This window comes from Phocoena sinus, chromosome 4 (assembly GCF_008692025.1).
Source record: "Phocoena sinus isolate mPhoSin1 chromosome 4, mPhoSin1.pri, whole genome shotgun sequence".
Classification (NCBI taxonomy): domain Eukaryota; kingdom Metazoa; phylum Chordata; class Mammalia; order Artiodactyla; family Phocoenidae; genus Phocoena; species Phocoena sinus.
In genome coordinates, this window is record NC_045766.1 from 45,544,151 (window position 1) to 45,570,152 (window position 26,002).

General features: G+C 37.6%; 1 protein-coding gene across 4 annotated transcripts in view; it reads right to left on the reverse strand.

Moving 5' to 3' along the window:
• Positions 1 to 7,194: 7,194 nt before the first annotated feature.
• Positions 7,195 to 26,002, reverse strand: part of ZBBX (zinc finger B-box domain containing) — a 113,519-nt gene continuing 94,711 nt past the window's right edge. For 3 of the 4 annotated variants that reach the window (XM_032631242.1, XM_032631243.1, XM_032631241.1), the window contains 5 exons: positions 24,383 to 24,536; positions 23,529 to 23,645; positions 15,910 to 16,167; positions 9,141 to 9,279; positions 7,195 to 7,382 (listed from right to left, as the gene is read on the reverse strand). In XM_032631242.1, coding sequence (XP_032487133.1) covers positions 7,256 to 7,382; positions 9,141 to 9,279; positions 15,910 to 16,167; positions 23,529 to 23,645; positions 24,383 to 24,536 — 795 coding nt within the window. In that variant the 3' untranslated portion in view covers positions 7,195 to 7,255. The remainder of the gene's footprint in view (positions 7,383 to 9,140; positions 9,280 to 15,909; positions 16,168 to 23,528; positions 23,646 to 24,382; positions 24,537 to 26,002) is intronic. The other variant, XM_032631240.1, reaches the window with a different exon arrangement.

Here is a 26,002-nt window from a genome sequence, read left to right on the forward strand (position 1 = left end):
GACCATCCTGGTGGAGAACTGTCTCAGGTCCAGGAACCCTAAATCCCTGTGAGGCCAACTCTTCTATAGTTCCTGTTCTTGGATTTCCATACAATTCCACTTCTCATTAAAATAAGCCCAGTTTAAGTATCTTGAGTGGTTTCCACACATGAGGAAAAAATTCTAACTAGAATTCAGTTGGCAATACAGGCAGCTAAGGTTGGATAATGTTTGGATACCTTCCAAAGAACTGAGGAGGAGAAACTATCTTCTCTCTGTGGTTCTCTGGTGTCTGGTTTTAAACCAAAGATATAAAAATCCAGTCACATATCTTAACAACATTTAACATTCTGTGACAACATAAATCTCAGAATACCAGCCTGAGAGAGGGCCCAGAGACCTCCTAGGACACTAGGCCAAGGGTCTCTAACTTTTCTCACAGAATTCCTTCTTCAGTTTTACAAAGAACCTCTTTATATAAAAAAATATCCAACTACAGATGCATCTGTAGTTGGGCATTTGTTGGGCATCCCCTTGATACCCTCCCACCAGATCAAGAAACCTTAACAGTCCCCAGAACTCAGTTTGAAAGCAATTAACCTCTCATTTTATATGTGGACTATAAAGGATTTAAGCACTGCCCTATGGGAACATAAACACAAGGCTTTACCTCTGAAACCATCTGTAATCTCTGGCTCTACTGTACAAATATTCAGCAGTCCTAGAAGAAGAAATTATTTTATATTTGTTCTCTACGTGTTCTTGTGAAAATTTCCATTATAGGTTTCAAAATAGCCTAATATTGGAACATTCATCTGAGACAAATATTTCCTATCACAGTATTTTTAACAGAATGCACTGAAAGTCTTTGCTAAAGCAGATTGGATTTGGGCACCAGCCCAAAGACTGAACTTTTAGGAGATGTGGAATGTGTTTCAAGAAGCCCTAAGGTGAAAACTTGAAGCTGAACAATGATGACGTCTCTGTATTGTGTAACTCGTCTTTCAGACTAAAAAAGAGGTACGGTTTCTGTAAGAAATTGAATGATATAAGCATAGCAGTGTCTCTTAAATTTGACTTATTTAAATCTCAAAAGGTGTTTCTACCACATATTTCAAACCACATTAACTTCAAAATCCATATATTCTGAAAGCAAGAAGCTGTGGATCAGTGATGAGAATAACATTCTCTAACAGAGAGGCCAGTTGCCCCAGTATCCACTCTCCCCATCTTCCCTAGCAACACAGCCCCAGTTTTATTTTGAGCAGCAATGTGACCACTTAAGCAGCTACAGTTCCAAGCTCCCTTGCGTCTAGACATGGCTAAATTCTGGCCAATAAGATGTAAGCAGAAGTGTTGTGTGAGATTTCCAGAAAGGCTGGTTGCAAGCAAACTGCCTCAGCGAGGAGGTGCCTGTCTTTCTCTCCCCACTGCCGCCTCTCTCGGTGCCTCAAACTCAGATTGTGATGGCCAAAGATCTACAACCTTCTCCTATGACAAGAGGACCTTGAGGATGGAAACAACATAGTGAGATGTACTGCCCGAGGAGCTCTTAGGTGCCTAATCCCACACTTGACATACAAGGGGAACACACTCCATGTTATTCCACTGTTCTTTGATGTTACCTATAATATAAAATTAAACCAAATCCTAATTGATTCAGTAGTCTAACTTACAAGATATTCTTCCAGGGCTACAGCATAGGAGGTCAGAGGAGAAAGTAGATGTGATGATTGCTTTAGAAGAATAAAATGTGCATCTGTTTATCTCATGCCTCCACTTGCAGCTCTCTTCTTTTAAGTACAGAAGCTGTTTAAGAACTCTGCAATCGTTTGAATAAACAACAAAACGTTATCCTATAAAAGTATTACATTTACCTAAATAATGTGAAATTATATCCAAACTCACCTTAAAACATTTCTTTCACACTTAACTAATTTTGAATATATAAGGTTTAGTTAATTGTAAATAGGGATGAAATACATTTCCCCTCTTAGAAATCTTTCTAAGCATTTGTATGTAGAATAATGTGTATTTGTTTTCTGGATAGAAAACAGTTCACATATTGCTTCCTTCCGGGAGAAATAAGGGCATATAGAGAGCACTTTCACACTGATGTTTCCATAACTGTTATTGTATAGTATATGTATCTGAAAAAAAAACCCCACAAGATAATCCCATCAATCAATTAATTCTTTTCATTTTTTTTTTTTTTATTTTTTTTTTATTTTTTTTTTTATTTTGCGGTACGTGGGCCTCTCACTGTTGTGGCCTCTCCCGTTGCGGAACACAGGCTCCAGATGCGCAGGCTCCAGATGCGCAGGCTCAGCGGCCATGGCTCCCGGGCCCAGCTGCTCCGCGACATGTGGGATCTTCCCGGACCGGGGCACGAACCCGTGTCCCCTGCATCGGCAGGCGGACTCCCAACCACTGCGCCACCAGGGAAGCCCAATTCTTTTCATTTTAAACATAACTGTCACCTCGTGGAGAATATTTCCTTAATATGAAAGACATTTGCATTAAAAGACATTTGCATTAAAAGAAGAGGATCTTTATTTCCTTAGAGTTCATCTATGCCTGCTGGTTATTCCCCAGCTAAAGCCATAATCCTGTTTGCAACATCATAATCATTTACCCAGCGAACAATCAGGGTGTCACTAACAAAGAATTATGACTTTAGGTAGGGGATAAACTACAGGCACAGATGAACTCTGAGGAAATAAAGATTGTTTTCATGCAAATGTGGCTAGTAATAAATAACAGGGATGAAAATTATGATGAAACAGAATACTCTATAAAAACGGATTTGGGGAGGTATAAATAGTATGTTTTTTAAATTTCTCCTTTCTGGAAGTATGATGCACAGGGTGTTTATAAAGTACCAGTGCAATTATAATACTCAAAAACTCTGAATTTGCATGATAGAAGAAATCTATAAACACAGGGAAATAACGTTTCAGAAAGATTTTTAACAAAATCAGATATTTCGATTTTAACAAAAACACCAGCTTTATACAATATTCAATCTAATTGCCCAACTCACTGAATGCATTCTTCACTTTTGATAGTGAGTGATTTTTATGGATCATTTATGTCAACTTGGTTCTAAATTCACTAATCCATCCTCTAATTTGTCTGTATATTCCATGATTGTAGGGTAAACTCATGAGAAATGATAATAAGCATGGTAGGGCCCTTTACAGTTCCCAAAGGGATTCTGCACTCATTACTGCACTTTATGCTCATACCATCTTTTTTTTTTTTTTTTATCTGTGCCACGCGGCATGTGGAAGCCTAGTTTTCTGACCGGGGATCGAACCTGTGCCCCCTGCAATGGAAGCACGGAGTCGTAACCACTGGACTGCCAGGGAAGTCCCCACACCATCTTTTGAGCTAAGTCAAGACAGTCTTTTCCTCCAATTCATGAAGAAACATGTTCAAATAAGTAATCTGCCGTCTAGTAAACAGTGTAACCTGATAATCTGTGTTTCTCACACTACATATATCATGCTGCCTCCCCTCAGGAAAAGTTAGGGACTGAGACAGCTTATCAGTTGGATCCTGCACATTCATTCATTCATTCATTCGTTACTAATGACCACCCAATCTCAGCCAGGCACATGATAGGGGCTAAGCTAATAGAGTGGTGAACAAAACAGATATAATCCATGTTCTATAGAACTGTATCATCTAGTTGAGAGACATACATCAAAAAAACCCCACACAAATAAATTAATAAGTGTTACAAGGAAAAAGTAGGATGCTGTGAGAAAGAATAAAAGGAACAAGGGGAATTAATTTAGATAGACGTTAGAGAGTCTCTTGAGAAGGTACATTCTGAGACCTTGGAGATGAGAAATTGCATGTGCCCAAAACCAAGATGAGCTAAGCATTGCTCAAGATCTTCCAACAACTGAATCATAGGACAAAGAGAACTGGTTTTTCTGAATCAAGGCAATTATTTTAAAATATTTAAGCACATTATTTCAGAGATGGAGCCATTGTGTAACATTCATGTGTTTAAGAAAAATTTTGTGTACCTCACATATAAACACAGAATTAGGTGGTCTTAAAGGTGGGGTGTGCCACTGGCCTGTGTTGTGTGACACACAGAGTGCACCAGATGTAAATGACTTCAGTGAATATCAAACAACATATTAAAACTATCAAATATAATTTAATTTCAATTTGTTTCTATCATGTGTATGGCCAGAGTTATATAAATTACAGAATTTCCTATGGCTATACACCAGAGGCAAATCTGCATATAAATTGCTAAATCCTAACATGCATGTAAAATCATATGATCAGTTGTCCAGTAGTTGCTAGAAGCACACTATACTAACTCTAGAATTAGGAATATGGTTGTGATTCTTCTAGAATGTCTGTCACTCTCTCAATTCCACAGTCAGAACTAGGTGCATGCCTTTCACAGTGATTTTTAAGCTTGATCTCCCAGATAGAGAGCACATTGAAGCTGCTTCGGCAAAGACCCTAATCTTATTTAGTTTTTATTTCCTCATTAGACTAATGGCAAATGAATTAAGGAACTTTTCTAAATGTCTGGTTATGGGAAGCAAATAAAGGCAGAAGGGGGTCTGCTCTGCCCCAGAGGACCCTCATGTTTAATTTCAATGTCATATTAAAAGTCAAATGAAAAGTCATTGGTACACTCCTTATTTCAAATTCTGGCCAGAAATGTACTGACGACAACCAATTACCAGCTTAATTTTTATTTCAAAATTCTTATATTGTAAAAGGTAATGGCATCTTATAAAATCTCCTTCTGAGCTAGTTTATAAAAAACTCAAGCTATGGCCAAATACACAGAAGGAATAGTAGTGGTTCTACTTTCCTAATGAGAATAAGACAACATCTCCTGTCTTTTTGTCTGAGAAAAAACATTGGAGTTTTATAAATTGCACCCAGAGGAACAATTTTCTTTTCCATCAAAAGGGAAAAGGAAGATGTCTTAGAACAAAGGAGGAGAGGGGAAGCCAAGAAACTTTAAACCTGAGCAGACACGTTAAAAAGAAAAACTACCTTTTCCTTTCTGAACAGATGAAGAGGAAATCTCCATTTAAACTTAGATACTAAAATTCAGAAAGCTAGCAGCCTCAGGATAAGATGCCAGAAGGGCTTTTGACACGAATGACAAAGATTCAAGGGTGACTCACTGCTGTCTCTCTATAGGATTGCAGTAGAAGTACTAAGAGAACAGTAACAATTACAGAGGAGTCACGCTCTTAATTTTAAGATATTTCTTCTGAAAAATTTTAGTCTGATACTATGATTGGCTTCCCTGATTACTTATTATTCACTTTTGTTAATCACTTTTAATAAATGGCATTTTTATGCTAAAAGACATAGAAAGGGCTATAGGTTCTCTTCACCATCATTTTCTATCCTGTCAGTAGATGATGTTTGTGAATGCCAGTACAATTTTTTGATGCTGTGAAAAAAGTATCCAAGATCAATTTACACTAAACAAACATCAGTCCTGTGTAAGAGGTTTCTACCCAGAATCTCAGAATTTAGAATCTTGGAGTACTACTCAGAAGAAGGGTTTGAACCCCGAGATATGACTATACTGTGGTGATAGCATAACCAACCTGTAGGGATGTTTTTCTGATAGGTCAACAGACTCCTTAAGGGGAAAGTGTCCTAAAGTGTCACAGAGGGATATCCATAAAAATCCTCCCATGTCGTCTTCTGCTCTTTTTTAAGCCCTTGCATTATAAAATTACGTAAAACCTTGAACACCTACCAACTCCAAGATCCACTACCACTCAAGACTAGCAAAACACTTCCAAATGTGTTATTTTCTTTGGCTACCACAACAGTCCTTCAAACTGACTATGTTTGAATTAGTCAGGGTTCTCCAGAGAAACAGAACCAATTGTGATGGCTAGCAAATTCAAAATCTATAGGGCAGGCTGGCAGGCTGGAGGCCAGGGAAGAGCTGATGTCGCAGCTTGAACCTGAAATCAGTCTGAAGGCAGAATTCTCTCTTCCTTAGAGGATTTCAGTCTTCTTTCTCTTAAGACTTTCAAACGATTGGGTGAGACCCACACACACTATGGATGGTAACCTGCTTTACTCAAAATCTATTGATTTAAATGTTAATCTCATCTAAAAAATACCTTCACAGAAACATCTAAAATAAAATGTGACCAAATATCTGAGTACCTTAGCCTGGCCAAGTTGACACAAAAAATTAACCTTCACACCGACCCTCCCCAAATAAGATACTTAGGGAATCTTTTCTGTGTTTTACTAGAACAGAGAATGGCAAGTATTATGTCCACTTTATTTTAGGTCCCCTTTTTCTCCTCCAGCAGAAACTTTTGATGTTACCAGAACTTCTATAAATGTCAAAAACACCAATACAAAAAAAAAAAAAAAAACTGTAATCACCAAAGTAAAAACTGGATTCCAGGCTCAATTAATGATACTACCAAGTATAACTTGGCTATCAAATGTACATTGATGACATAATTATTTAAAATGTAATTTAACAATTAGTGTTACTTTAAAGATAATCATTTACTAATTTATATAATATTATACATCAAATGTACTTCAATAAAAATAGTTAATTAATTTTAAAAAGATAATCATGTATCATCTTATGATAAGTTCTTAGAGACATAATTATAACTTACTTTTTATCAATTTCCTTTAATTTAATTTTATTTATTTTTTTATACAGCAGGTTATTAGTTATCTATTTTATACATATTAGTGTATATATGTCAACCCCAATCTCCCAATTCATCACACCACCGCCACCCCCCGCCACTTACTTTTTAAATTTCACTAAATTTTACTAATATGATCTGCGATATAGATTAGTATTTGACATACAATATACCATTTGGAAGAAAAAGCCCTTAAACTTGTAATTTCACTAACTTTTATTAGTCTGCAAACCTTGAAGTATCAGAGACAATCATCAAAGTCTCCAGGGCTTCCCTGGTGGCACAGTGGTTGAGAGTCCGCCTGCCGATGCAGGGGACATGGATTCGTGCCCCGGTCCGGGAAGATCCTACATGCCGTGGAGCGGCTGGGCCCGTGAGCCATGGCCACGAGCCTGCGCGTCCGGAGCCTATGCTCCGCAACGGGAGAGGCCACTACAGTGAGAGGCTGCGTACGGCAAAAAAAAAAAAAAAAAAAAAAAATCTCCAGCACCTGGACACGTAATCACTTGATTACTTTTTTCAGTTGTTCGCTTTATTCTGGGTGCAAAATGGAAAAAGTAATGAACAAATGATCATTAGGTACTCTTTGACCACGAGAGTGTAATGACATGTTGCTCGTCAAGAAAATCTTCTTCCTCCTCATCCGTACTGCTTTCAGAAACTGTCAGCAAGGACTGGATTTCAGTATCTTTTTCAGAAGAGCTGGAAATACATGAAAAGATCAATACACAATATACAGAACCAGGTTTCAACTCTTCATTTATCTTCTGATCAATACTATACACGCTGAAGTCATCGGAGGCAGGCAGACGTGAGGGGGCTGTCTTAGACTGAGACCATAATTTTCGATGTGCCCAATACACCAAGCCTCCTTGTAGTGAGAGATCCCCATCATTCTCCCTCTCCCAAGAAATAAAGCCACAGTGGAACCAAGGAGAGAAGATTTTATGGTCTCTTGTGTCGTTCATTGATGATTCAGAAGGTACTTCACAAACTTACAGAGCCTCTGGGACATCATTAAGAACATTCATCATTACATTGGCTCTTTAACAGAATCCCAGTGAATAGACTGCCAGATAAATCACCTCTTTTGGGTACGGTAAATTAGGACTATGTGGATAGCCAGTCAAGATATGCCAAAGCCAAAATTCAGAACAGAAATTATATAGTTATTTTATTTTATGGTGGAAAGGAACTCGTGGAAACTCTAGTGTGTTGCTGTCTGAAGTTTGGGGAAAGACATAGAATGGGGGAACAGAGAAGAGCCTGCATAGTTCAGATATTTTGGTCCAAGTTATCTAGAATTTCAGCCGATGTATGCTACTAAATAATATATAATAGTTCACCCTGTGACAGATAGAACTCTTCTTTGGATTTTATGCCCAACACAGGCTAAACCAGCATTTCCTAAACTCTTGTTGGTGGACCAGTTCATATCTAACTGTGATTAAAAAAAAAAAAGTTTTCACTGGTCTGAGAAAAGAAGGACAAGGTAATAACTTTTTCATGAAATTTTTAATTTTAAAGAACTGTGCTTTATTCTATTAGTATATTCTCCTTATATTTAGTACTAAATGTCTTTCCTTTTATGAAACGGTGGTGAGAGCATGAAGTTGGTTTAGTTACTTTGTTCTTAATGACTTTTTTAGGGAAAAAATAGCAACTTTACATTGATCCCTTAAAAAAATATATTCGTGGTGTTAGAAATGCAAAAATCCTCGGACCACAGCTAAATGATTTCCTCCTTCAGAAAGACAAAGTAATGGACTCTTGATTCCCTTTTACTGCAATATTAGACTTCAACCAATCAAAGGAATTTACAATTCAAGGGATTTTAATTTTACATTTATCTCAGTCTTTTTAGAAGAATCCCTCTTCCTTTTTCAGGGAATTCCAGTATGTCAAAAGTAGCCTGATATGACAGACTACTTTTCTAAAGATTTATTAGTATAACCCATGTTCCTTATAAACAGATCACCGTCTCTAAATAAATGTTCTTATGTAAGGAAACAACGAAGTTATACAGATTAAAATATGCTATCATTAATGATCTAGGCTTGATTTCAAGGAGACTTCTCAATATTCCATTCTATACATTGAGTAAGAGGCTATTAAGGCAAAGTGTTGAAATTCAGTAAGTTAATGAATGCAAGCAAGGCAACTGTTTTTCAATATAAGAAGAAATGCTGAAGGATTATTAAATTCCAAATGTTTTTTCATTTTCCTGACACACATTGTGCAGCAGAGAATTATCTCTTCACGTTAAAGTAAAAACTTCATAAGCCTTTCACTAAATCCTGATAATAGGTCAGCAAAGGACCTAAACATTTTACAAAGAATGGACATATAAAGTACACACATGAGGACAATCTTTCTTTTTGTAGTAAAGATAACTAGGTGGGGCTTGTCAAAAATTTTATTATGCACTGTCTGTAAATATAAGCTGCAGATTTAACCTACCTCTGTTCCTCAACTCCACATGGGTCCGTCGCACGTGAGCTCTTACGGAAATTCTGGGTAGTCTGACTTGTATTCAGCGAATGGTTGTTGAAGGCTGGTAACTCTTCTGAGGTTAGGCTGTAAAGTTTTTCTGAAGGATCTGAAATATTTTATTTCATGCATTGTCAACACATAAATTCAAGAAACAAATGTACAGCATATGGTGCTGGAAGTTTACTCAAAGTAAACTACAAGCAGTACAAAGATGGTCAGTACAGATTTTCAATCATCTCAGTTTCTCAGTGTTGGTGGGGTGGGCTGAATGTGAGGTATGTTTGATCTGCGATTCCAAATGAGGGCATGGGTATCGTCACGTTAATCACACTGACTTATTTTTAGCAAATTTCCCAATTTTTTCAGCTTTTTTGAGATACAATTGACATGTAACATTGTGTAAGTTTAAGGTATACAACAATGTGTTGATTAGAGACACATATATTGTAAAATGATTACCACCATAGTGTTAGCTTATACCTCCATCATTCCACATAACTCCCATTTCTTTTTTGTGGTGAGAACATTTAAGATCTTCTCTCCTAGCAACTTTCACGTATACAATACAGTATTACTAACTATAATCACTATGCTGTACATTGGATCCCCGGAAGTTATTCATCTTATAACTTATTCATCTTATAAGTTTATACTGTTTGACTAACATCTCCCCATTTCTCCCACTCTCCTCTCCTGGTAACCACCACTTTTCTCTGTTTCTATGATTTTGGCTTTTTCTGGGTCCACATAGAAGTGATATTTGTATAGTTTTGGATAGTGTAGTATAGACAGTATTTGCCTTCCTCTATCTGACTTACTTTACCCACCCACATTGATTTTTTAGTATACGAATTTTGATTTTTTGACATTTTAAGTGTCAAATGCCCTGAAAATTCCCAAAATTCCAAAGAAAATCAAGTGAGCCTCTTTAAAGTTACAATACTGGGCAACTCCTAAACTTGCCTGAATGTTAAATACTTTATTATATCTTTTTATCTTCTAAGAATTAAAAGGTTTGCCCACACACAGTCTGAGTCAATGGTTAGTCTTGGAAAAGCTATCCTTTCTTTTTAGACTTCCTTGCTTTGTTTGGGTAGGTAATAGCCATGTGTATGTGAAAGGGGTGAAGCCTTAAATCTTCTTCATTTTCATGAATCTGGCCAGTGATTCAGCCTGAGTAAGGACAAATAGTACAAGCTAAATAAGCGAACATATACTTATATGAACTACCAAAAAGTCAAGTATAGAAATAAATACAATTGCTATGTTAGGTCATAATGCCCTTGTTTTGTCATTGATAACGTTGTAAGAGCCATCTAACTTATACATGAGGTTATGTTATGGAGACTTTTAAAACTGTTAAAACTACTGGCTGCTGTTCCTCCCTTCACTCTTATGACAGCGCCAAGATCAGAAGGACCAAACATCAGACTACGAGTATTATACACTTGACAAAAGATACTTTTGTGGTGGGGGGCTGGTTAGAAATAACTTGAAGTTTTTTGTGTTTTTGTTGTTGTGGTGGTGGTACGCGGGCCTCTCACTGTCGTGGCCTCTCCCGTTGCGGAGCACAGGCTCCGGACGCGCAGGCTCAGTGGCCATGGCTCATGGGCCCAGCCGCTCCGCAGCATGTGGGATCTTCCCAGACCGGGGCACGAACCCGTGTCCTCTGCATCGGCAGGCGGACTCTCAACCACTGTGCCACCAGGGAAGCCCCACAAAAACCCTTAAACCACAAATCAGAATGAGTTTAAAACAAATGAATCATTTTTAACTATTGAAAAGATGAATGCTTTACTGTGTATTATTACTGATACTTTCTCGTAATGCATATCTTCTGATATTTCCAAATTCTTCAGGCTATAACAATATCCCAAAACTGAAAAAGTACCTTGGTAAGTAAATTATACTGGTATGTTGAGTTCATTAAGGGAGTGACTATAGTGTTATTTACAAAGATATTTGTGGAGAGAGTAAAAATACGGCCTGAACTATAGCTAACTATAATCCTCAAAGTGTCCAGAAAAAAACATAGTTCTAGAATAGAAACAGCTTTTATATGTTTTTGACTAAAAACTGGACTTGTCAAGTGCACCATACCTTACTGTATGTCAAAAGCGCCACCCATTGGTTTCTTATATAATTTAACAGTATTTTCAGGACAGACTATGTGCTAGGCACTTAAATGTTAAAATGCATGTGTGTGTGCATGTGTGTGTGTGGATGTGTATGTGCGGAGAGAGAAAATATTTATAAATATAGTATCTAATATATACCTGTACTCAAATTCAATCATTGAACAATTTTATGATAGGGCCTATTATCATACTCATCTTTCATACGTGGAAACTGATGCAGCGTGAGTTTAAGAAAGTAATTTGCCCAATGTCAAGAAGGTAGGAATTGGTGGTTCTAAGTTTCAGAGCTGGACCCCTGGCCCCAGAGCCTGATTCTCAACCACCCTGCCTTGCTGCCCCTTGTCTCCTGATTCAGCAGGAAGCTGTATCTGCAACCTGCATACACGTGCGCGCAAACACACACACACACACACACACACACACACACACGTGCACGTGCGCGCGCACATCCCTAGCCCCCTGCTGGCCCCACCTCCTTTTGAAATGGCTCTACTGTCAGCTTCAGCAATCAGAGTCAAAGGAGAAACTACTCAATGTATTATAGTTATTTTCTGTCTTTTCTTCTCCAGGCTCCTTGGCTCTTTTCCTAGAGCTTAGAGGAAGTGGATGTATCTATCCTAGAGCTAACAGAAAACAAGTCAGAAGGTTTGCTGCTCACAAAAAGGCAGGTTTCACCGGGGTGCGAACTCATATATATTTGCTTAAGAGTCCAATTGTGTAGCTGTGTCTGTGTGACACCAGACCTCATGAAGTTTTTCCAGAATGCACCATGGGTAGTGACATGTAGGTGGAATTTTTCTGCCCAGTGATGCTGAACAGAACACAAAAGCCTGTGCTGGATCAGTGAATTTTCTAGAGTAAGGCCTGATTGCACCATAGCATCTGTCCCCTCACTGACTGTTGGGACGATTCAACTGATGTGCTGTCCTCTTCCTTCCTCAGCTCCAGGTGAGTGTCTCCAAAGCTGTGCACTCATCCAAGGCCAATCTTCCCAGATAGAAAGAGAGCTGTTCCTGGGTGATTGCATTCTGCTCCTGAACTATCAGAAAGCCCTGGCGGTTCACAGCCTACATAGTGGGTGCTTCCTTTTATATATGAAAAGTTATGTATTCTAGTGAAAATATTGGTGTTGGAGTACGAGGAAATGAGTGACACGGAGAAAAAGTGAAGCATGTAAGGACAAACCTGACAGAGGAAATGGAAAAGCTGAGAGGTTAGAAACAAAGAAAGACTACTGTTTTTAAAATATTTCATTTGTAAATAATGGAACTTATCAATTTATCAAAATAAAAAACCTTTCACCTTCTGATTTAAAATTGTATGATTATCCTTTTGATCCAGTTCAGACCTGACATGCTTCATTTTAGAATTGGCTTTTAATGTGAGAATTACCTCCAAGGATATTTCCATTTGATTTTTAGTAATGTGGAGTCAGGCAAATGAATGACAGGTAAAGATGGATCACAATCTCTCCTCCCCCAACCCCTAATGAAATGAATGGAAAAAGCAGAAAAATAAAAAATAAAATAAAATCATAAAAAGAACCAAAGGAAGAGGTACAAGTTCACATAATAAACTTTGACAAGGGACAACCAAAGGAATAAACAGAAGATTCATTCAGGTATAGCTGAGGGCTACTGCTGTCCACCCTCTCCCCTCCCCACCCAGTAAGTACACAAACTAGTTAACAGGAAAAGGAGAGCCATCTAAGGTGCTGACAAGTCTCACTAATACCACACGGATTTAGAGAAAAGTGGGTGAAGGGGAAGTAAGGAGAAAACATTATAAATATTTTTAAGCCCTAAAACATCCACCAGAAGATCTCAGCAGAGGCAAGAAAATTGCAAACTTGCAGGTGTCCCCCCAGGGACAGAACACACTTGAAATCAGGTCCAGTAAAGTTTGGTTTTTAATAAAATCCAGAAAAAAAGACAAAAGAGCCCAGATCCTCCAACAAAAGAGGTTAAACTCCCCAGTCCTTCATGTATCCTTCCTGTGCCTTTGAGCCAGCAGGATACAGAAAAGAGTGCAACAGCCAACCCCCAAATAGTAGCTCCAAAGAGAAGATTAACACATCTCAGTACAGGTGGAGAGAGTTTCAGGGAGAATGCAGTCTCACTATATCAGAAAAGACAGAAGATATGAGCAAAGCCACCCACAATGCATGTGAGCAAGTAAGATACATGGAACTGACAGCAACTAGTTATGCAAACAAACTGGAATCCAAGAATCCATAGCACACAAAGAATGATTAAATGAAAGACCAATCTGGTAGATAACAGATCAAGACCATAACAAAATTCCCCCATAAGTCCTTGGGCTACAGAAGAAATAATGAAAATGACATTTTTAAAAAGAATAAAACTAATATCAAAGATCAAACAACAACATGTCAGACATCAAAAAGGATAATAAATTAAATGATCACTTGTTCCTGGACTAGATCTTGCACCAGAAAAAAACAAGCTATAATGAACATCACTGAGACAATTTTTAAAAATTAGATATGCACTGTGTATTAGAGAATTATAGGGTATCATTGTTAGATTTCCTGATTTTGATCATTGTACCATGGTTATATAAGAAAATGTTGTTGTTCGTGGAAAATACACTGAAGTATTTTTTAGAAAAGGGTCATGATGTTTATAACTTCTTCTCAAATGGTTCAGAAAAAGTGTTGTGTTTGTGTGTGTGTGTATGTGTGTACATATACGCAAATGAGGTAAAAGACAAACAGGTGGTGAACTGGCAGTTCCTTGTACTATTCTTGTGTTCTTAGAAATTACCTGTAAATATGAAATTATATCAAAGTAAAAATTACCAAAAAAAGTCAAAGCAATACCTGTAAAGGGCTAGTTTATTAAGTCAATCAATAACGAATGGACTAAAATCAGCTGAAATTTGAAATTCTGACATAGAAGATGTCAGTAAATGCAAAGGAAGATAAAAACAGGTTAAAACAGTTGAAGAAAATGTAAGAAGATCCAACATAAACAAAACAGGTCTCAGCAGGAGAAAGCCAAATGGAACAGAAAAGCAACTCAAATATACAACAGCAGACAATTTCTCTGAAAATACGGAGGAACTTAAGCACTTTAAGAATGGTAAATTACTGGGCTTCCCTGGTGGCGCAGTGGTTGAGAGTCCGCCTGCCGATGCAGGGGACATGGGTTTGTGCCCCGGTCCGGGAAGATCCCACATGCCGCAGAGCGGCTGGGCCCGTGAACCATGGCCACTGAGCCTGCGCGTCCGGAGCCTGTGCTCTGCAATGGGAGAGGCCACAACAGTGAGAGGCCCATATACCACAAAAAAAAAAAAAAAAAAAAGAATACTGAATTACTGACACTGAAACATAATCCTAGTCCAGTAACTGAATTTCAAAGATTAAGAAATTCTTCTAACATCCAGTCAGGAAAGAAGCAAGTCACATGCAAGAGAGAGGGTGAAGTAAAAAATTGGAGACCTCAGACTATTTCATAGCAAATTCACACCCAGGAGACAATGAATCAGTATGTTCAAGGTTGAAGAGAAAAGTGACCCAAGGAAATTACCCGCAGTCAATTTGCCATTCAAATACAAAGGTAGCAAGCATTCTCAAACATGACAGGACTCCAGTAGTAGAGCTACCATGAGCTCTACCTGAGGGAAAGCAGTATTTGACAATTAAATTCAACCAAACAAAAGTTAAATGGAAAAACCACGCCAAATAACTAGCACCATATCCAAGGACAGACGACACTGGAGAAATGTCTACTGAGCGCAGAGGAAAAAAACTGTGATCCACTAAATTAATCTAGCTAACTTGCCAATTGACCATAAAGACTCAGACATTCTCCAGAATACCACAATCAAAACTTCTAAAAATGAATCAAAATAAAAGGTTCAAAATTGGGAAGTCTTATAAAAATGCAGAATCTCAGGCCCTACCCCAGACATAAGAATCAGAATCTGCATTTTAACAAGACCCCCGGGGGATCTGCGTACACACTGAAACTTGAGGAACAGTGCTTCAAAAGACCGAACAGGGCTTCCCTGGTGGCACAGTGGTTGAGAGTCCACCTGCTGATGCAGGGGACACGGGTTCGTGCCCCGGTCCGGGAAGATCCCTCGTGCCGCGGAGCGGCTGGGCCCGTGAGCCATGGCCGCTGAGCCTGCGCCTCTGGAGCCTGTGCTCCGCAACGGGAGAGGCCACAACAGTGAGAGGCCCGCGTACCGGGGGAAAATGAAAAAAAAAAGATCGAACAGCTCACTTCTCAAAAGTGTGTTGGGCAACGGCTTTTATAAAGCAACAGAGATTAGCCACTCACTGAGTTTGTAGGAAGGAGAAAAAAAATTTTTTTATGTCCGCATGAAGGAATGAAGGTCCTTAAGCCACAATTTAACTGTGTGTTATGTGAGCTAAGGGGACTATCTCTGATATGGCTGGGCACCCATATGTTTTATAACATTTTCAGGGTGACATCGAGGGATAGTCAAGAAAATAGACACAAAGGTTGATGGTTAAAAGAGAAGGGAAAGGCTTGTTTTCTTGGAGCATGATATGAAGAATCAGGTGGAAGGCAGAGTTAATGTTGTCTATGGTGAAAAAATAGCATTACCTGCAGGATTTCTCAGTGCATTTAATTCTTTTTCCAAACTGTCTAAGGTTTGTTGATCAGCAGTGTCGTCTAAGAAAGGCTCGTCATGGACAGTATCATCAATATATTCAATTTCTGAAATTTCAGAAGCAGCTCTAGAGAGTGATCGAGCAGCTGTATTTCTTGACTGGGGATGAGAAGAGGAAAGGCAGCTGGAACTTCTTTTCACAGAGTTGCAAAGTGGTAAATTTGCTGTTGAAGGTCTCTGTGATGTCCAGCCTAAAATTAAAAAAATTTAAATCAACTGTTTTTAAAATTCTGAATGAGTGCTTAAAGATACAAAAGACCAGTCCCCTGAACTTAGAACTGTTAAATTCATGCAACAGAGTTTATGAGAAAATGAACTTTAGATTATCATCCATTTTGGTTTGCCTCAATTTGTGAATCCCGAATTACTTTCCCTATGTCATAAAGAACACTTCTGGGTTATTCTTCCCAAATTTTTTCTACATTCAGAGAAAGGCAAGCTAATTTTAATATTAACTAAAACAAAACATCTGTAAACCCAGTCAATTCCACAACAATTCAACACCCCAGTCTTATCATCTACCCCATAGCCAACCACTGTGCCCTGTATCTTCAATTCTAGGACAATGCCACACTGTGTCTTGTAAGAGGATAGGATAAACATGGTACCACTTCCTAGTGAACCAATTTTATTTGATGGTGTGTAACATTCTTCTATTAAAACAGATATGGAGACAAAATAGACCAGTATGCAAAATCTTTTAGAGAAACACAGGCTTTAAAGAAATTGAGAACACATCTCTAATTTTGCTAAATATGAGTTCACTCTCAGCCACTTTATAGGGCGCTTCAGTGGAAAAGTTCCAGAAGCACAGATCTGAGTCAGGTTATCACTTTGTTCCAGTAGGGTAGTGACCACTTTATCTTGATCTATTTCAAAGGTTGACTTAGTTGGTTTCTTCAATATGTGTGTTTCTTTCATAGTAGGAAAACATAATCCGTTCAAAACATACTAACAGAACATAACTATATATCATTTGGTACTGCTCACAAGGTTCTTTAAAAAAGGCCAAGGGAATGAATATTCAAGGCATAAATTTGGAAATGCATAGTGCAGGTATATTTTTAATATCCTGAATCATTGTTCTGATTTAGATAAATATAGCTAGCTAGTGGGAAGCAGCCGCATAGCAAAGGGAGATCAGCTCGGTGCTTTGTGACCGCCTGGAGGGGTGGGATAGGGAGGGTGGGAGGGAGGGAGACGCAAGAGGGAAGAGATATGGGAACATATGTATATGTATAACTGATTCACTTTGTTATAAAGCAGAAACTAACACACCATTGTAAAGCAATTATACCCCAATAAAGTACATATTGGAGTATAATTATACTCCAATATATACTTTATATAAAGTATATATAAAGCAATTATATGCTTTGCCTGGCTACAGGCAATTGTCATGTATTAAACGGTTAATGATTATTGAGTTTGTCTTTTATTTTTAACTTAAAAGATCTATTTTGAAGGTAGCTACTACCCTAAGAAGAATCTTAATGCAGTATGTAATTATTTAAGCGATTAAAACTAAGGTAAGTCCCAAAGGGCACCAATTTTAACGAACATTTCAGAAATCAATTTTGAAAACAATTTTTGTGGGAGTGAAATTGTGAATAAATTAAGATTCTGACCTTTTTGTGTCTATTTGTGCTCAGAGACAATTCTGAAGAAAAATAACTGACAAAAACGTGCCTATGTTTTTAAAAAAATAAATGTAAATATCCCTAAGATTTATTTTAATGACTAGAATTTGGAAATGATTTTACCTGTAATATGTAAGGAATCAATATTTTATTTATAGCCATCAAGAAAAACAAACTTGCCATTCCCAAGAGTGACGTAGGAACAGTTATGGTGGAAGTAAAGGTCAGAGAGTATAACAGTAATTCAGCTATATAAATGGAAACTTCTAGATCTATGGAGAAAACCACACCCTTCTATTTGTATTGTGCTATGTCTCAGTCAAAATTAAAAGGAATTTAAAACTCGTTAAAATAAACAAACAAGGACACCAAGGGGGAAAATCGGCAGGGGGTGGTGGTGGTGGGATGAATTGGGAGATTGGGATTGACATGTATACACTGATGTGTATAACATGGATGACTAATAAGAAAAAATAAATATTAAAAAATAAACAAACAAAAGAAATTATTAGGAAGAACTGGACTTCTGCCAACACAGGCAAACATGAGGTGAGAAAAATTTAACATAATGTAGATGCCCTTCAGAAAATTCAGGAGAGTACAAACGCTTGCTGAACTCTTATAACAACATCTGGCTGCTACAGTATTAGAGGTTAATTGATCCCAGCTGAGAAAAAACAAGTACACTGGGGTTGGATCAGACTTATGCTTAGCACACAGCAAAGAGACAGACCATCTTTCTTACTGGACATGTACTCAAAGTGTAATTTAAAGTACCTAAAACATAGAAAGACAGTGAGGCTTCAGGTTGGTCCTTGATTTTATTTTGTTCATTTAGGTATGTCATTTCTTCTGGTGTTTCCTGTATAAGCTTATTAGTGTTATTGCTAGGGTTAAGATTAGAGAACCAGTTAAGACGGGCACTAATGAAAAATGCCACAACTAAAGGGATCATCCCATATTTTTTTTTAAAGTCCAATTTGTAGATTATAAAACATAAGAAATTCCTTTTGGAAGTAACTTATGCTATCATTGGCAATGTAAATAATATTCCCATATGTTTCAGGAACTCTTAGAAAATACATTTTTTTAATGTATAAATTCTCAGTAATTTACACAGTGGAGCAAGAATATCAAAAGACAATAATGTCCAAGAAAACACTCCCATTTACCATTGCAACAAAAAGAATAAAATATCTAGGAATAAACCTACCTAAGGATACGAAAGACCTGTATGCAGAAAATTATAAGACACTGATGAAAGAAATTAAAGATGATACAAATAGATGGAGAGATATACCATGTTCTTGGATGGGAAGAATCAACATTGTGAAAATGACTCTACTACCCAAAGCAATCTACAGATTCAATGCAATCCCTATCAAACTACCACTGGCATTTTTCACAGAACTAGAACAAAAAATTTCGCAATTTGTATGGAAACACAAAAGACCCCGAATAGCCAAAGCAATCTTGAGAACGAAAAAAGGAGCTGGAGGAATCAGGCTCCCTGACTTCAGACTATACTACAAAGCTACAGTAATCAAGACAGTATGGTACTGGCACAAAAACAGAAAGATAGATCAGTGGAACAGGATAGAAAGCCCAGAGATAAACCCACGCACATATGGACACCTTATCTTTGATAAAGGAGGCAGGAATGTACAGTGGAGAAAGGACAGCCTCTTCAATAAATGGTGCTGGGAAAACTGGACAGGTACATGTAAAAGTATGAGATTAGATCACTCCCTAACACCATACACAAAAATAAGCTCAAAATGGATTAAAGACCTAAATGTAAGGCCAGAAACTATCAAACTCTTAGAAGAAAACATAGGAAGAACACTCTATGACATAAATCACAGCAAGATCCTTTCTGACCCACCTCCTAGAGTAATGGAAATAAAAACAAAAATAAACAAATGGGACCTAATGAAACTTCAAAGCTTTTGCACAGCAAAGGAAACCATAACCAAGACCAAAAGACAACCCTCAGAATGGGAGAAAACATTTGCAAATGAAGCAACTGACAAAGGATTAATCTCCAAAATTTACAAGCAGCTCATGCAGCTCAATAACAAAAAAACAAACAACCCCATCCAAAAATGGGCAGAAGACCTAAATAGACATTTCTCCAAAGAAGATATACAGAATGCCAACAAACACATGAAAGAATGCTCAACATCATTAATCATTAGAGAAATGCAAATCAAAACTACAATGAGATATCATCTCACACCAGTCAGAATGGCCATCATCAAAAAATCTAGAAACAATAAATGCTGGAGAGGGTGTGGAGAAAAGGGGACACTCTTGCACTGCTGGTGGGAATGTGAATTGGTTCAGCCACTGTGGAGAACAGTATGGAGGTTCCTTAAAAAACTACAGATAGAATTACCATATGACCCAGCAATCCCACTACTTGGCATATACCCTGAGAAAACCAAAATTCAAAAAGAGTCATGTACCAAAATGTTCATTGCAGCTCTATTTACAATAGCCAGGACATGGAAACAACCTAAGCGCCCATCATCGGATGAGTGGATAAAGAAGATGTGGCACATATACACAATGGAATATTACTCAGCCTTAAAAAGAAATGAAATTGAGCTATTTGTAATGAGATGGATAGACCTAGAGTCTGTCATACAGAGTGAAGTAAGTCAGAAAGAAAAAGACAAATACCGTATGCTAACACATATATATGGAATTTAAGGGAAAAAAATGTCATGAAGAACCTAGGGGTAAGATAGGAATAAAGACGCAGACCTACTGGAGAACGGACTTGAGGGTATGGGGAGGGGGAGGGGTGAGTTTTGATAGGGCGAGAGAGAGTCATGGACATATACACACTAACAAACGTAGTAAGGTAGATAGCTGGGGGGAAGCAGCCGCAAGGCACAGGGATATTAGCTCGGTGCTTTGTGACAGCCTGGAAGGGTGGGATGGGGAGAGTGGGAGGGAGGGAGACGCAAGAGGGAAGACATATGGGAACATATGTATATGTATAGCTGATTCACTTTGTTATAAAGCAGAAACTAACACACCATTGTAAAGCAATTATACCCCAATAAAGATGTTTAAAAAAAAAAAAAAAAAAAAAAAAAAAAGACAATAATGTTTTGCGACCTTTATCCAGGGAAAAAATATTGAGTCCTTTGGTCAGGATGCCACTTGTTATTGAAACAGTATGCAAAAAGCATGTTGCTCTGCTTATGTTTCATCCACTTCTAATGTTTTATTTAGAATAGTAATAATTACTATTGTATTAAAGACTCTTCAGTGAGTTATTAATATTTTTTATATATCGGCATCCTTATGCCCATTAATGTAACCCAAAGCACCATTTTACATTATTTTCCCAATATTTCACTGGTCTTACTAGTAATCATAGCCTATATTATTGAGCTAATACCAAGGACAATTTCTTCTGTTATATTTATAGTATAACTGTGATCAGTGTTAATCTATAATTTCCTCAGATTACAGAGATAGGAAGTCGGAGTCGGGGAGCAGTAGGTTTGGGCAGCGGGTGGGGAGAAGCAATGGACTTCCTGCTCAACACACATGTATTTCATAGCTATCATGTTTTTACATTCACAAACGTAAACATCTTACAGAAAGAGGAATTCCTTTATATACTGGCATCGGTTCAGAACATAAGATTCCTGTAACTTGTGGCACAGTCAGGAAAATTTCATTTTTATTTCAGGCCACTATCTCTGTCCAGAAAGCCATCTCTTTCCACCTCTAACTGGGAAGTCTTAATAATGCTTTAAGATTTGGCTGAAATGTCACCTACTCTCTAACATCTTAAATATCAACATGTTTCAATGGCAAAGCAATTATTTTACTATCTCCATTCCTAAAAGACTGCACATGCATCTACCTCTATTATAACTGATCATATGTACTATTATTAGTTACCTATCAGTCTCCAGAAGCATGTTACTCGTGGTTCTTTCATAAACCTTTTATTATTAATACATATGGTACAATTTATGTATTTACATGTCTAAACAGCAGTTTTCTCCAAGTATGATTTTTGGACTATCTACATCAGCATGACATGGAATTGTTGATAAAATAAATGCAAATTCCTGGACCTTATCTCAGCCTTAATGAATCAGAATCTCTAAGAGTGACAATGAAAAATCCTCATTGCAACAGGTTTCCCAGGTGATTATGTTCATGCTCACATTCGAGAGCCTTTGAACTGGACTCTAAGCTTTTGGGCTTCTGGGAAGAAGGCTTATTTTATATCACCAGCACCAGGCCTCAAGTAGGTGCTCCTTCAAATGTTTTTTATAGTAAATTATTGATTTCAACTGATCACTCTAAGTTGATACTTAAAGGCATTTGCCTACTTACATATAAAGATTTGTCTTGGGCTTCGCTGGTGGCGCAGTGGTTGAGAATCTGCCTGCCAATGCAGGGGACACGGGTTCGAGCCCTGGTCTGGGAAGATCCCACATGCCGTGGAGCAACTAGGCCCGTGAGCCACAACTACTGAGCCTGCATGTCTGGAGCCTGTGCTCCACAACAAGAAAGGCTGTGACAGTTAGAGGCCTGCGCACAGCGATGAAGAGTGGCCCCCGCTTGCCACAACTAGAGAAAGCCCTCGCACAGAAACGAAGACCCAACACAGCAAAAATAAATTAATTAATTAATGAACTCCTACCCCCAACATCTTCAAAAAAAAAACATTTGTCTTAGTAACAAATTCTCATAGCATGCATGTGAACTTGTTTTTAATCAATATATAGTGACTTTAAGAAGTATCTTTGACTGTCTCAGAAGGAAGCAGCCAGAATATTTAAAGCTGCCCTAGACTTTGATGTGAGAATAGGTTTCTAATTATAGAGCCAAAAAACATTTATCATAAATGAATGGATTTTCCACTAAAAAAAATACCTTTTAAAATCTGACAGGTTCTCAACATAAATGCACATGGAAAGAATCTAAGCTAGCCAAGTAGTTTTAATCATAGGATTTAGGGCAAGAGAGACATATAAACCTTACATATTTGTACAAATCATATGTAATTAAATTTCTAGCTTGAAGATGGCCTTCAGACGAAGGCAAACAGTCCCCTTTGTCAAGTGTTTCTCCCAAAGATCAGGGAACGTGCCTTATGCAACCATTTTCTCCCAGGGCCCGGCACAGTGCTGTCATACTCAACACGTGTATTGAATTGCCTTAATTCCTCAGTCATCTATTACAACTTCATATGAAATTCAGCACAAAGCAAACCTACTTCAGAAGGTATTTTAGGGTAACAATAATGATCTAATAATACTATTGATTTTAATCATGCCAAAATTCTCTGCATGCCTTCACTAGGAAAATACTGCAATGAGCATTCAATATGTCGAAAGAGTTATCCTATAGAAAATCTTGAAATTATTTTGGCTAGAAGATAGAGTTAATGAACTGAAATCAAGATTCCAGGGTCAACATATTAAGCATCAGGTTTAAAGCAGAGGTTTCTTAACCACTGCAGCAAGTAGCAACCTTATGGCTTTGTGTGATCATAATACGAATCGAGAAGAGGAGTATGCAAAATCTAGTATAGATATACTCTTTCCTGAAAGTGTAATGAAACCCAGCATGTATTTTATAAGGGTTGTTCAAAATATATGCCATATCCTGAGCTACATTTTAAAAATATTAATCTCTAATACATTGTTACAGAAAGGAGCTAAGACTGTAAAATTTATGTTTTTGAGAAGAATAAAGACTACTCTTGGTTTTTTGGTTTTGGAATAAAAGTCCAGGACAGTTTAAATGAGTAAGTTTAAATTAAGTAACTGCAAAAACTAATTTTCAGGTGCCTAGTAAACTGCTAAGAGACAAACTAATAAATGAAGTGAGCCACCAATATGGCACTGCAGCCTTACAGCCAATCTTACCAGTCTTTTGCTGTGTTCTCCTTGATGATGCGTTCTGGGCTCTCTTCAGAACACCCAAGGCAACTGCATTATCAGCATAGGCACTTACGCTATGGTCTGGGATCCATTCTCTGTCTCCTAAAAATGGAAAAGTGGTAAAATTATATAAAGTTGACAAAGAGGAGACATCCATATTGTTGCTTTATTATATGTATTGCCTTACTGGATAATATTTAGCTAAATAAAAAACATTTATAACAGTGAGGTATATGTTATGAAAGAAAATCTCATAATTATACAAAAGGAAAAATTCTAAATTGCAAAGATATTGCACACACACACACATACAAGTTTGAACAGAAACAAATATTTTTAAAAGTATACAGCAATATAACATAAAATATAATCATTTGTATGTGAAAAAATATATTTGAATACATAGGAAATTTAAGAATACAGGCGACACCAAGACATGGCTTTAAAAGAAAATTATGGATATGTCTCAGAAATCTCACAGATCCTAAGATTTTAAGATGGCATTTAAGAATTATCGTACAATACTTAACGTTGATTGATTGATAGTCAATCAAGTGATTTGAAGAATTACTATTAATTTATTAAGGGCCACACTTCTAAAATACGAAAATAATCTCTCTCAGTCTCATTATAGCCATGTTTTCTGACAGTAGCCTTAAATATAAATATATGGCAACTCACACAGGGTTAATAATTCCAGCCAGAAAAGAAGAAAATGATTTATTTGTTGAACAGAATTGCCCAGTATTTCCTAAGATGTTGACAAACTGTTTTAAAAAAAGGTGTCAGAAAACTATTAGCTTGGTCCACAGGCTGTCTGATTTTATGTCTGAATTTACCTGCAATTGTAATCCTAGTACTGGAGTAGCTGCATTCTAAGCTGTGAGAAGGAAGTAAGTTGAGTCTTTCATTTTTATCGAAAACAAAGAATCTTTCAAGTCCTTGATATTGTTCAGTTATGGGCTTACTTCTGAGGGCTATTTCTTGTAATAACTAGGAAACAAAATATTCAACAAAGTTAAGTTTATTTTATCTCATCCACACAAACCAACACGTTCATTCACTGAGCACCGACTATGTTCTTGGCATGGATTCTGCCCACATCAAGTTTAGGTTCTAGTTGTGGAGACATAAGTAATAACACAACATTTATATAGAGTAAATTTGGAAAAATGCATAAACCACAATTACAGTAATAATCTGAAAGTTGCCATCAAATCTAAGGAGGACAGAAGTTCATGAAAAAAAAAGTAAAGTTTTCCTATCTCTTTCCTTTCCTTTATTTTCTTCCCTCAGTGTCTTTGCACATAAATTACTCTGGAAAATAGAGTCTCTCTCATATGCTGTGCTTTTGTATTAGTAGTGTCTTTGTCTATACATAAAATAAATTCAGAGACGAAAGTAAAATACTGATGGAAACAAATCTGATCTGATCATGGTCACAGAGAAAATCCAAGTTAACAAAACATTCACCATGAATAAAATATACCAGTAGGAAACTGAGGCAAGGGTGAGCTAAGTAATTTGTGAAGTTCATACAGGTAGAAACTAGCAGACCTAGATTTTGAATATATAGATCTGGCTGATCTGAAGCCTAGGCTTACTCCACCACCCTATGAATTCATATTTTGTTATGCTTTCATCCTAGGGAAGAATATAAATATGGGATTTAAAAAGTACATGGGTCTAGTAGGAAACAGATTGGAGACGTACCAGTGAGAGCTCTGGATGGACTTAAAATACAATCAGAGTGGCTATCAGTATTTAACAGTTCCCTAATGTATCTAACTAATGCCCAGATGCCGTCTGTTTCAAGGTGGTAATCACACAAAGAAAATTACGATAACTCTACTCAAATGTATAAATCATATAAATGATATTACAAAACCAAGCTAGTGACCAATAACGCACTTCCTTCAAAGACAAGTCCAAGTCCACCCTACTCATGACGCCTTCACTGGCTCTCCCAGACACTGATCAAAAATTCACAGGAATGGGCTTCCCTGGTGGCGAAGTGGCTGGGAGTCCGCCTGCCGATGCGGGGGACACGGGTTCGTGCCCCGGTCCGGGAAGATCCCACATGCCGCAGAGTGGCTGGGCCCGTGAGCCGTGGCCGCTGAGCCTGCGCGTCCGGAGCCTATGCTCCGCAACGGGAGAGGCCACAACAGTGAGAGGCCCGCGTACCGCAAAAAAAAAGAAAAAAAAAAAAAAATTCACAGGACCCCTTCAGCTCTAGTGGAGCTCATATTTGGATTAGACAATTGAAAATATGGAAGTTTCTTTTAAAGCCTAGGCTAACAGAGAACAATGAAAGTGAATTTGCTTGTTTGCCCAAAGTCACCAAGTTAACTATTGGAGGTTTCAGATTCAAAACCAAGAGCCCCCGACTAGTCCATGTTCTTCCTGGCACTTGCCCCTACCTCACTGCTGCTGCTTTACAACTTAGTACTCAATTCCAC